We start from the raw sequence: 13,393 nt of genomic DNA, 5'->3' as shown, positions 1-13,393 counted from the left end.
CGAGATGCACCAAATGCGATTCCGTTTATAGTCTCGGCGCTAAACAGTTTAGTACTTAATTGGGGTAATAATATGTGAGAGCTGAAAGGCCCCAAAGAGTTCATCTGAAAGAATGGGGAAAGAGTGTGCTATTAGAAGTGAAATTTGGGGACAGAGTCCAGTTTGGGAGCAGGAGGATAACATGGTGACTTCATTATTGGACCTGTGACTCACGATTAGCAGTCCCTGTGAATCACAGTGGTGGATATAGAGACGTCCCAGTGGACATAAACTCAAGATGGTTGCCCTTAAAGGCTGCAGCCAGAGGGTACCAAGGGGCATTTCCCAAGGGTGTGAGTGTCCAGAGTTAGGGTGAGGATGGGTCGGCAGGGCCCCAGTTAGAAGGAGGGAGGAGGGGCTGCAAAGGGGCTCTGACTTCCAGAGAGTCCCTGGACGCCAGGTGTCAGGGGAAGATGAAGCCAGAGCATATGGTGCAGCAGGACGGGTGTCAGAGCTGGTCAGGTTTTGAGGCTGGGTTCGTGGAGTTGTGCCTCAAAGAATTTGGAAAAATTGTGTACAGTATATGTACTTTTAATGGATAAGGGCCAGAGATTTTATTAACTTCTCAGGGATGCCTTTATGCAATAAGAACAGACACCACTGTTAGGGACATTAGCAGTGACTAGGAAATGGGAGGGAGCTCTGATTGGACAGATTTCAAGTATGGCACTTAACAGACGAGACTGGGAGGTGATTCAAGGGAAGTAGCTGGTCTAGGTGAAAGTGTCATTAGGACAGGGAAGCTCTCAGAAGGAAGACCAGAGAAAGAGAAGCTGTTAGGAAGATGAGAGCCCTGGTCCTTAGTTCTCTGTTGTGGGTGCAGGTGGAATCTCAGCCCTTGCTGCTCGGAGAGGCCTTAGAACTTTTCTAGATTTAAAATATCAGCCATGGGAAAGGCTAAGTGCCTCGCATGCAACGCTCCTGCTCCTGCTGCTTCCATAACGCTGACTTCCGTCAGGGACTCATTCCACGGAAAACTCTTTTCATGGTTCCCTACTGTTGAGCATAACTCAGTCTTGCTGTCTCCCCAACTAGATGCCCTGAGGACAAGGACCACATCCTAAATTTCTTTCCATGTCCTCACACACTACAGCACATTTCCCAGTACCAACATAGGTCCTCAGGAATCATCTCTGATGGGTTGAAAATGGGGGCTTTGTGATTGCTGTGTCTTCGACAATAAGGGAGCCACTTAGGGGCCCCCGGTGAGTACCTACCCACAGCTGAGCGTAGGGCTGCTTAGAGAAGGCACAGTAAAAATGATGAGCAGGGCAGCAATGATGTGAAAGGCAGTTCAGGGCTGAGCTGGACTGGTGGGGGCCCAGGGCTGCTTTTGTGCTTTGTCGGCACTGGGCGTTTCAGAGAGGAGCCTCCACAACCGGGGACGGGGTGTGTTGGAATGAACTGGGCATCCCTCAGGAAGAGTTAACACGGGTGTCTGCAGCAGAAGGTGAGGTGAAAGCACAGCCTCTTTGTCTGCCTTCCTGGCCCGGGAGGAAGACCTCTGCTCTGCTAATGCCACCTGTGAAGAGAGGCCAGCGCGGGGCCTTTGTAACACTCCACAGAGCTGTGAGCTGCCTCTTAACTCCTTTGTTACTGTGGCTGTCTCTCCAAGAGCAGTGCTTTTCAAAGCGCAGATAGGCTGGGAAGTCAATTTAGTGGTTATAAAACGAAAGACCAGACAAGATGAGAGCACATCATAGGTAATAAGGGTTGTTGCTTTGCTAAACTTCGGTGAGGGATGTGTGTGGGTGTGTGCACGTGATAAGTTATGGAGATGTAAAGTATATGTCTTATTCTGGATCATGAAAATATCCCGTACAAGAGCATAAGCTTTTACGAGTAGGGACTAGTATAGTTTCATATATTTTTATATCTTTTAATCTTTTGCTATCTTATTGCAAAGCATCTTGCACAGAAGAGGGTTTGACAAATGTTCGAGTGAGTAAATGAGTTCATGAATGAATAGGCAGGTGGGTTTTATGTAGTCTGTTCCCTGATTCTGCCAGGTATATATGTCTAGGCACACGGAGGCAGGCAGGGCATGATATGTGGTGTGCTCATTTACCACCCCCGGTATGACTCAGGTAAGCCTGGTGCACGTATGGGTACTTTTATTTCTCTTATTAAAAAATACTTCTTAAAGCACCACATATAAATTGCTCTAGCCTCAACCAAGTGCTCCCTAAATGTTCATTAACTTTAAAAGATGGCAGTCACTTTAAAAGCAGCCTTGACACAGGAAGGGGTGCTTTTGAAAAATTCAGGGTACTGCTAACTAAGCAGAGCAGCCTTATACAATTGAGCCCTTAAAAAAAAAAGGGCAAATAAACTCTGCTGTTAAAAAATAAGACCCAGGCTGGCAACAGGGTCCCCAGTGGACGATTAGCCGGTATAGTCCGGCACATATCTACAGGCTCAGCGAGATAGAGAACACCGGCATTTGGAAAGATTTAAAGCAGCAGCAGCTCCACGGAAGAACACGAGGCCTGCTGGGCTCCAGCGACGATGCCAGGGAAAGTAGGTCGTGGGGGAAGTGAGGTCGGCTGGCGGGATGGGCTCCTCTCAAAGCCTGGGCAGTGTCATCCCTCCTAGTTTCCCCAAACTGCTGTCTCATACTTAGAATTAACTTTCTCAGTGTCCTTCCAAAACAAAGCAAGGATTTTAGCTGTAGGACACTGTGTGCCTGAGAATGTGGGAAGTGCTGGTGTGTCAGTGGTCACAGCACTGTGGGGGGCACTTCCCAGAGTCAAGACCAAGGGGAGACACCCGCGTGGCAGCCCCCCACACCACCAGGCGCTGCCCAGAGCCAAAGCCAAGGCCCAGGCCACCCACTGGGCTCCAACAGTGTGATCACCCCCTTTGAAAAACCAGGTGACCCCACTGCTATGGCTTCTATGGGTGCAGGGCAAGTGGATGGTCATTTCGTCTTTCGCAGAGGTTATGCGCCTCTGGACAGCTGTCCACATTTTCCACAAATGTGAAGAAAAAATATCTCTCTCTTTTAATGGGAGAATGAAAGGGAAACTTCTTGATGTTACTCTATTCTATGCTAAAACTCACCGCTTTCATTGAGAAAATCTGTAGCAAAGCTTTCTATGAAAGCTCAAAATACGATTTATTTGTAGGTGAAGTAATTACCAACTAATAATACTGAATCAAGGCCTTTGCATATTTTAAAATTCTTGGCCAGAGAAGTCTGCTTAATAGAGTTCATGGAACTTGTTCCTTATTTTGGAAAAAGAAGAGATAAACTGAATCGAATGGGAATCTCTTTCCAAAATGGCAGAGCCTTTCGGAGGAGTGTGAAGCTGAGGAGGGTGGCCGGGTGGAGGATGAGGTGGAGGTGGCAAGTGCTGCTTGCAGGCCAGGCAGAGGCCACCTCGGGGCAGGGCCGCGTCTGCTCTGTTGATGCTTTGGTTTAACACGTTATTTATTTCCTTTAAAAAAAATCCAATTTACCTTTCATACATTGACAATGATTTCTTGGCCAATGATACTGAGAAGGAAGACTGTGGTCTTTTTTTTGTTTGCCCAGAAAAGGACAGTTAAACATAGGCAAACCGTCAAAGCCACTTGCAACACTTCTGCTGTGAACGGTCCTTTGAACAAGTATGGAAAAGAGACCATGTTTCCAACCAACCACTCCTTTCCCCTAGCAGTGGGGGAAACCACTGTCCCTGTGCTGACGTGGCTTTCCCACTGCAGTGAGTGATGGACATCCAACAAAACATGGTTCCTTAGCTAGTTACTGGTCCCTCTTCTCTATTATTTCCTCCTGCGACACTCAGCCCTCCTTCCTGTGAAAAAGTGAGCCCAGCAGAAGAACTGCGGCAATGTTGCCCCCAGGGGCATTTGGCAATATCTGGGCATATTTTTGGTTGTTACAACTGGGAAGGGGGCTTTGCTACTGGCACCTTGTGAGTAAAGGGCAGGGATGCCGTTAAACATCCCACAACACCCAGGCCAGCCCTCACAGCAAAAAGTTACCTGGACCGAGGTGTCAGTATTGAGGTTGAGGAACGTGGCTTTACAGCATTCTCCTGTGTTCATCTTTGATTCCTGCCCTGCCTAGCCCTGAGGCTCAGCACAAGTCCGTCCAGACCCTGCTGGACCATTCCTCTAGCTTTCTGCAGCGCTGTGGTTCTCGGCCCTCAGTGCACACTGGAACCAACTGGGAAGCTCTAAAAATATCTACCCAGTGCTTGGACCCAATCCAGCTCCATTAATTTATCATCTGTGTGGCATGAGGCCTGGACGACAGTCAGCGTGAAAGCTCCAGTGTCCCGCCAGGGTGGAGTGCCAGGGCTTAGGGCTCCCCGCTGCTGTGGAGGAAGTACAGACCCACACCTGGAACCACGCGGCCCTCCCCACTTCCCGCCACTCCCTGTCTACTCCTCAGCTCAGTCAAACTGCACTCCTCCAGCTCCTCACACCCGCCCTTTGGCCCTGTGCTGTCCTGCTTTGGGGTTTGCTCCTGGGATTCTCTATGCCTAGAATTCTTCCCCCGCCCATCCACCCCAAATCGCCACAGTGGAAATACTGTGCATCCAACAGTAACCCTCTCACGGTCCCCCTTCTTCCTGATGTCCTTTCTGAAGTCCCACCTAAGATTTGTGGAGTCCCTTCCTAACACCCATAGCCTTCCTACCTTTCTCAAGGGTGTTAGCACATTTGACCACATGTTGTAGTGAGTGATACGCTTTCATGTCCTCCCGGTTCCCCTCAATCCTCCCACCACTAATCAAGTCAACTCATTGAAAATTCAAGCACAACAAGCTCCCAGGGCAGCTCTTCTAGCAGCCAGCCTGAGGCCTCACACACAGGCAGGGTTGGAGTATATATGACCAGCAGAGTGGTCTGGTGAATGACGGAGCCAGGCCACTCTCCATGTCCTGGGCCACCAACAGCACTGCCACTGCCATCACCTGCCCCAGTTGCCCTGTCTCTGCAGCTTGACCAGTGGCATTCCACAGCTTTCATTAGCTCCCAGCAAGTACTGAGCACGTGCTCTACATGCTTCCTTCTCACCTAGAACAAGAAAACTGTATTAGCCCAGCAAACAGACTCGGCTTCCTCTACCTGAATTGCCAGTGTCGGGTTCTCGGGTGAATTCGCTCATAATACTGAGAGCCCGGCCAGCAGAGGCACTCACTAGCACAGATGCTCCTGGGGCTTGGAGGGGAACTTGCATGACAGCAGTATGGCTGGTGTGGAACTTTTTTTTTTTTTTTTAAATCCTTATCACTCCAAACTTTATATGAAGATTGTAAAACGACTCAAGAATGTATTTGCAGCGCCAGGGGTGAGTAAAGCAGACATGGACGTGCAGATCACCCCTAAAAAGAAGATATTCTGAACTCTTCACATTTGCACTGACTATATATAGCTGTGAGACCACAGGGGACAGAGCTCAGGAGGGGCACAGGTGTCCAGCCCTAGGGTACGCCCTGTGGGAGTTGGCCCTTACTGCTCTGTCACCTGGGATCAGCAAACACCTGGTGCTATCTCCTGCACCATCAGGGGCAGCGTCGGCCGACTTCTCCTGGAGAGGCTGGGAGGGAGGCTGTGCTCACAGAGCTCTCTGAGGGTGGGACATGTTGATAAACTGCACTATCCAGCCTCGAGAACCTTCCCCATGAAACCAGGGAGAGGAGAAGGGCCAGCACCCACAATTCGGTTGACACAAGAAGCGGAGAGCCAAACAAAACAAAACAAACAAGACAGTTCCCCTAGAAGTATCACCTCCCGAGATGACATTTACTGTTGCACTCCAGCCTGCCTTTCATCCCCTGCTGCGACAGGACTGGAGTTAGGCAGTAGTGCAGACCACCCAGCTGTCATTTCTGATGTTGGGAGTCTACCCTTTATCATGTTTGTTCAATCAGCTTCCCAAAGGTATCTATTAGGAACACTCAGTGGCTTCCTGAGCCGATAGCCAGATCTTTGTCTGAGCTTTCTCTTGTTAAAAGGATATTTGGGGGCATGTGGGGGCATGGTGAGGGTGGGAAGTTGAAATGAAGAGACTGATTCTCCAAAACGTAGGGCCTAGAAATAGCAAACCTGAATTCCAAAATGTCCCTGCTACTTACCAACCGTGTATGGCCCTGGGTAAGTGCTGAACCTCTTTGGGCTTCAGCTTCTTCATTTATGTGGGAGTTCAGCTCCGCATAGATTCTCTGATTGCCTGTGGTTCACCAGGCTCCAGGTAAGGAACCGGGCCACAGAGATGAGTAGGAGAAGGCCTTGCCTTTGGGTCTTTTAAAGGCAAGTGGGCAGGTCCTCACTCCTGTCTGTTGCTGTGATAACTGCTGCACAAGTCCACTGGCCTCGCCCTCACTGACCCCACAGGGGAGTCAGGAGAATCAGATACAGAAGCTTGCAGAATGCCAGAGCTTCACATATGGAGGCTGTTACTGTCATCATTATAACCATAACCCTGTGCAGGTCAGTCCGGTAATAAGAGGACAGAAAAAATACTGGGGGCTGGTCTAATTTCTCAGTTGACAAATGCTAATGCAATTTGATAGTTACTATTTAATTCCCAAGTGTTTGAGAGACTTTAAGTATATTTTACTTAAATGTTGGATTACTACAACCCTAAAATTATTTCAGGTGCATGTATTAAATTAGGCTTTTCATCTTGCACTATAGGTGGCTGAGTTTGTACAGTCTCTTCTGGGCTGTGAAGAACATGCCAAGTGCTTTAAGAAAGAGGTAAGAAATGCGTGTGTGTATATGTGTGTGTATATATATATATATATATATATACACTTCTAGACCCAGAAGTGTTTTGTTATCATTTACTTAAGTGTAAATAAGTACAATTTGGGGCAGCAAGAGAAAGGAGATCCAGCAGGAATAGAGCCCAATTCTGCAGTGTGAGACCAAGCGGGGTCAGTCTCTGCCTTCAGTCCTCTTATATTTTGCTAGGTTTTGTTGCAGAATGCCATGGTGCTTGGTGCATACAGCATGCTCAGTACATATACTATCTGCTGGAAGAGTAAATGAACAAGATAATTAATTATTACCTATCGGTGTCATGAGGCCTCTCCATTGGTGGCTTGAAGCCATTTGGGGGAAGGCAGGAATCCTCCTTTGGGATTGCACCTGGGAAAGGGAGGAGATTTGTTTACTCCAAAGTCAGCATGGGACCCTCCTACCTATCCCTGCCCTGCATTTGCTTCCAGAGAAGCCCCAAATCCTTCTAGGGGGTTTCTATCTTCTGCCCCGTCTTGGTTGGGAACATACTGAACTGCTTCGCATATTTCCTGGAATTAGTATCCGTAGCTACAGGAGCCCTGGACGAGCCTGGGCCAGCCACAGAATGATGCACATACTAATCCCAGTGATGGTGTATCAGGGGCTTGCCACGTGCCAGGCACGGTGCGAAGCATTTTACAACCATTGTCCTTTGATCCTTGTGACAACTCTACAATGGCAGCTTACCGATGAAGAAGCTCAGGCCCAGGAAGGTTAGGCAGAGCAAGAAAAGGGCAGAGTCGGATTCCAGCTCATATCCATCTGAGAGCTCAGAGCCTCCGTTGTTGCTCTAGAACTCTCCAAGAAAACCACCCTCGTAGAAACTGAAAGGCAGTACACACCTCTCCCTCTCTCAGGTTCAGAGCATGCATGGGTTAAGGGAAGTGCTCACTGAGTTTTGTGCCTCCAAGCACAATAGAGGAACACAGCATCAAGGTCAGATGGTCTCAGTGTGGGTAGCTGCTGCATGTGGGGTTCGCCTGCCTCTGCCTGAGCTCAGCATGGCTTGGGCATAGTTGGCCGCGCTCACACATACAGTCCACTATGCAGGTAGTGATGCCCAAGGCCCGCCTTGTCCTCAAGTCTGTCCACGTAGGGGAAGAGGGAGTGGCTCTTTGCAGGCTGACTTGTTTATATTTGGCACTCACTGACCAGAACTGTCACTTTAGACAGATTGCTGAACCCCTCTTATCCCTCCTCTCTAAAACACAGATTTACGAGAGGGGCCCTTAAAGATTAGGATGATCATGTTTGAAGCACCGAGCCCTGTTCTTGTCCCAAAGTAGGGGCTTAATAAAGGCAGCAGTATACAGCAGAGGGTCTCCTCTGGGCTCCAACAAGCCCTGCCCGAAATCCCAACTTTGCCCCTTAGAAGCTGTGTGAGCTTGGGCAAGTCATTAAGCTTGCAATTCCAGGTTTCCTCTCCTATATTACAGGGTTATCAGGAGGATCAAACCCATATAATAGATTATTATAGCTCCATAACTGTTAGCTGTTATCATCACCATCATGACCTTATTCTTAGGACCTTATATTTGGACAGCAATTTTTGCCTGAAAATGCTGGACCTGAGCCAGGTCAGGGTATGGATGTAGGCTCATTCTCTCTCCTCTGCCTTGGGGAAAATGCCTTTTCCGAGGGGAAAAGTGCTTCCTCCTCTAGATGGATGAATCCTTATCAGACAATATATCATAAATGCACAGAAAGATTTTAAAACCTTTTTTAAATGTTAAAACTTTAAAACCCTACCCCTCGGGTCCCAGGGAAATTCTATCAGTGAGACATTGACACTACAGAATTCTCCTTCTCCTTCTCCTTCTCCTTCTCCTTCTCCTCCTCCTCCCCCTCCCCCTTCCCTTTCCCCTTCCCCTTCCCCTTCCCCTCCTCCCCCTCCCCCTCCTTCTCCTTCTCCTTCTTCTCCTCCTCCCCCTCCCCCTTCCCTTCCCCCTTCCCCTTCCCCTCCCCCCTCCCCCTCCCCCTCCTTCTCCTTCTCCTTCTCCTTCTCCTTCTTCTCCTCCTCCCCCTCCCGTTTCCCTTCCCCCTTCCCCCCTCCTCCTCCGCCTCCTTCTTCTTCTTCTTCGTCTTCCTCTTCCTCCTCCTCCTCCTCTTCTTTCTTCTTTCTTTCTCCTTCTCCTTCTCCTTCTTCTTTTCTGAGGTGGAGTCTTGATCTGTTGCCCAGGCTGGAATGCAGTGGGACAATCGTGTCTCACTGCAACCTCTGCCTCCCGAGTTCTAGCAATTCTCCTGCCTGAGTAGCTGGGACTACAGGCACATGCCACCACGCCTGGCTAATCTTTGTATTTTCAGTAGAGATGGGGGTATCTCACCATGTTGGCCAGACTGCTCTCAAACTTGTGACCTCAATTGATCTGCCCACGTCGGGCTCCCAAAGTGCTGGGATTACAGACATGAGCCACCACAACTGGCTTGGGTTTGTATTATTAAATTTGAAAAGGTTTAGAACCACAGTGCTAAGTTCGTGGAAGAGTGTTTCCGTAGAAAACCCTCCCATTCCTGCCTTCTTGGTTCTGGAGCTAGGAATCATCTGAGGTAGGCTGTGTCAATCAGCGATGCTGCAGCAGTCCCAGATGTCGTGCTGAGGTCACTGGGACATCCAGGAGCTGGGGGAAGCAGCCTACACAGTGGCCACTGCCATCCTGTGAGTCTCAGGGAAGCTATTACAGTTCATGCTGTAATATCTTTTTAATTTAAAAATATTTAATTGTCAAAATAAGATTGAATATATTCAAGGTATATAATGTGATGATTTGATATACATATACAATGTGTGATGATTACCAAAGTCAAATTAACTCTTTCCATTACCACCCATGCCATACATCAGAGCCCCAGATCTTATTCATATTGAGCCAAACATCAGTCTGTGCAAGTTTTGAAATATATTTTCAAAGTTTAATAAATAAAACATTTATTTTGTATGTATTTTTGCTTATACTGGTATATATTCTTTTAAAAATTTAAATACAGGAAAGTTGAAAGGATTAAATAAAAACTAACCACTATTCTACCATCCAAAGATAATTTCTGTTAACATTTGGTGTAAAGACTTCAAATATTTTAGATATGCATATGTATACATGCAGCCATGCATATTTAATTGTACAAAGTAAAACTGAATTTCTTCTCTATCATATACCATGTTCTGTTGTTTACTGATCTATAAAAAAAAATCCTAAATCATTAAATGTTTCATAGATACTTGATTTGGGGTGACCGCATAGTAGCCCACTCTTACTATAGTCTTATTTATTTCTGCTGTTATTGGGAACACTGGGTTGCTTTCAAGATTTCAGTATCATAAATAATACTAGAGTATACACATTGCACGTTATTCTCTTGGGAAAAATTCCTGGGGATTGACTTGGTTTTAAGGGTCTTGATATAAATTCAAGCCAACCTTTTTAAAACACAGCAATAGAAACTTAGCCTAGGAACAGATCATGTATATTGAGTTCGTATTTAACAGAGTGAGCTCCTTTTAAATGTCACTTCAAATTTCTAGAAGAAAGAACTGAAGTGGAGCAATGGTTGTAACTAAGCCAAGTGAGAGCTGCTGTCATTCTCTCTCACTGGTGAGCTCAACACGGAGGCTATGACGGGTTCCGCGTCACACTCAGAACCTAAGTGTTACTGGTGAGTAAACAGGCTTCCGTGACAAAACAATTTTGTTTGTGTCTATTTATATATTTGCAGCAGATTGATGGCAAAGCCTTCCTGCTTCTGACACAGATAGACATTGTCAAAGTGATGAAGATCAAACTGGGCCCAGCACTGAAAATTTACAACTCTATCCTGATGTTCAGGAATTCCCAGGACCTCCCTGAAGAAGATACTGTCTCAGGCCAAGAAGTCAAGGGATGATTGCGCTCCCTGAACTTCCTCTGGCACCAGGAGCTGCGCTCTCTCAGCAATAAAAGTGGAGCACATTAATTTGATGTGAATGTCCAATGGCCATATCCACATTGAATCTGGACTTTTTAAAGTGTCTGTGATTTGTTTATATGTTTAGAGGATTTTGATGACTGGTCCAGTGCCAATGATTCAGAGGCTTAGGCCCATCTGTGGGTTTGGTTTATGAACATTGTTATCTTTGGTGGGATCTGTTCAGCTCTAATGTGTTTGCAAGACAGACCAAAGAAGCCCACACATCCACCTTTATTCTTCTCCGTCACCAGAAAAGAAACCATTTTCCATTTACAAGCATAACACTCTCAAGTGGTAAAATATTAGAAAAGCAGTGTTCATGAATACATTGTTAATGTTTTTACCAGAACAACGTCGAGCTTGGCTCAGATCTGCCATGAAGCACAGCTAGTCTAAGACCTAGAGGCCTGGTGCTTTCAAAAGACTTCACGTGAGATTTTTGTGTACTTTACTCAGGAAAGTGTGAATCTCTAAAAAATAATAATAATAAGCACATGTTTTCATGATTCATTAATTCTCCTTTTTGTTCCATTATCCATTCCTTGGTTGTGCTCCCAAGGTTTCCTGGAGGCTCCACAAAGGAGTGTGACCAGGATTAACAAGAGGACGGCGAGGTGGGCACTTCCAAAAGCTGGAGAGACCCTTCTGAGGACCCTCCACCATCAGTGGGGCCTCAAGGGACCCTGTCCTAACACTGGTGTGGCTGGTGGGCCAGACCCTCACCTGCACAGAACTCCTCCCTGCTCCCACTCTGAAGGGCATTTCAGGACTGACTGATTTCCACCGCAGTCTGCCAGAACCCCTGTAACAAGGAGCTGTGTTATATTACATCTGGGGCTGTGTGCATCTTTACAAACGGAGACACACTGTTCAAAGGGAAGATCTCTAAAGTAGGGAGCGTGGTACCTATTCTTTGTTTGAAACATTCCGATTTGTTGTCAGGCTTTATTTGTGTTTTGTAAGTGATTGTATCCGAGGCTTAAATTGTGTGGAATCAGTCCCACAGTTTTGAAAGACAAGTACCTCTTTTCTGACACTTGTTACTACTTTTACAAGTAGGAACAGCTATAAATGCTCTCCCGGCAGTGGAGAGCCACCATCTGTGGGTGGAGAGAAAGAGGGAATAGATTCTAAAAAGAGGTTCTATGTCCACTTGCTTCATTAAGAATGTTAAGGTTTAAGAAAGTTGATTCTGCTTGGAGAATTTCTCAAGCTTTACATTTTTTTTTCACTGAAGAAAATAAACTCTAAGATGTGTGCATATATAACATTTCTTTAGATCCTTACCTAAATGAAATTTTAATATATTATTGGTTGATGTAAATTTTGTTTCTGTGGAGTTTTGTTTGTTGTTTTGCTTTTTGTAGACTGCCATGTGCAGTTAAAATTCCTGCTTCTGCCATGTTAAAATTTTAATATATTTTAAATGATAATAAAGAGAGAAAACAAAATTTATACATCACTACCTTAATGCATATGTTGTTATGACCTGTGCCCATGCCACAGCATGGAGTCTGTTTTTTTGTTAGCCATGGAAGAACAGAGGTAACTCTGCCCACATTAGCTAGCAAGGAAGTCAGCCATTTTTGAGTGCTATCTTTCTTGGGATATATTTCCCAAGGAAAGCAGGTTTAGATGTTAATAATTTGAGAGATTAAATGGGAGTTTTTAAAATGAATAAGAACCTCAAAATTGCTTATTGTATAGGTTCCATGGAAGACCTGAGATTTGTTGTTCGTATATCTAACACATGTCATTTCAACAGAAGGGCCTCGGACAGGTTGGATAGCACCAAGTCAAATGGAGTTGAACTATTGTGCTGCTAGGAGACAGTGTGATCAGACAGAAAGGGATTGATCCAGGTATCTAGCTGCCTGCCAGACACCCCCACATTGTCACTCAAGCACCTCAACCTTGAGGTCAACAGGGAGCTTTGATCCCTCCATTCTAATACTCCTCACCAAGTGAATGACGCCATCGTCAGAGCAGTTGCTCAAGCCAGCCTGGAAACTCAAATCACCTGCCTTTTTTGTCCTTTCTGTGGTAGAATTCATCTTATACCAACACAAAATCACTGAAGTTAGAAGGAGATGTGCAGTCAGCACCGGAGGGCTGGCCCAGGCAGGCCCTGGCACACTACAGACACCACAACCCAACCAGTGCCCACCTTTTGGGCATCTTCTGTTCCTGTTCACATCCAGGCTGGATTTGCACTGAGCTTCTTTATTTCTCCAAACTCATCCTGCTCCCAGGCTCCACTTTGTGTTCGTGGGTCCTCTGCCTGAGGCCATCTCACCCCTCCTCTTCCCACTTCTCAGTAGTCTTTCTGGACTCCGTCACTCTTGGGTTCCTGACTCACTTAAGAGCCCCACAGCAGGCTGCGCCTCCCTGTTGCATTGCTGTTCACTATTGTTATTACTTGTCCCTCATCCCTAGCCTAGAAGATCTGCGGGGACAAAGACTGGGTCTGGCATGCCCATTTATTTATTTATTTATTTATTATAAATAAATAGTGCTCATTTATTCTAAGCACCCAGCATAGGATCTAGCACTTACTTGGCACACAGTAAGTGATTTGTTGTATCAATGAACAAAGTGAGCCTACCCAACTCAATGCAAATCCCAGCTCTGCAGCCTCCTAAATAGG

General features: G+C 46.4%; 1 protein-coding gene across 12 annotated transcripts in view; it reads left to right on the top strand.

The window, feature by feature from the left end:
• Positions 1-12,208, top strand: part of L3MBTL4 (L3MBTL histone methyl-lysine binding protein 4) — a 449,613-nt gene extending 437,405 nt beyond the window's left edge. For 9 of the 12 annotated variants that reach the window (XR_003724606.2, XR_013408124.1, XR_013408126.1 and 6 more), the window contains 2 exons: positions 6,694-6,756; positions 10,516-12,208. Coding sequence is in view for 8 of the 12 variants with exons in the window: in XM_015121580.3 (XP_014977066.3) it covers positions 6,694-6,756; positions 10,516-10,683 (231 nt within the window). In the remaining 4 variants the exon portion in view is untranslated. Of the gene's footprint in view, positions 1-6,693; positions 6,757-10,324 lie in introns of all 12 variants that reach the window. The other 3 variants (XR_013408125.1, XM_077974766.1, XM_077974765.1) reach the window with 1 other exon arrangement.
• Positions 12,209-13,393: the final 1,185 nt, after the last annotated feature.

This window comes from Macaca mulatta, chromosome 18, assembly GCF_049350105.2.
Source record: "Macaca mulatta isolate MMU2019108-1 chromosome 18, T2T-MMU8v2.0, whole genome shotgun sequence".
NCBI lineage: Eukaryota > Metazoa > Chordata > Mammalia > Primates > Cercopithecidae > Macaca > Macaca mulatta.
This window is presented reverse-complemented; position numbering and strand designations above follow the sequence as displayed.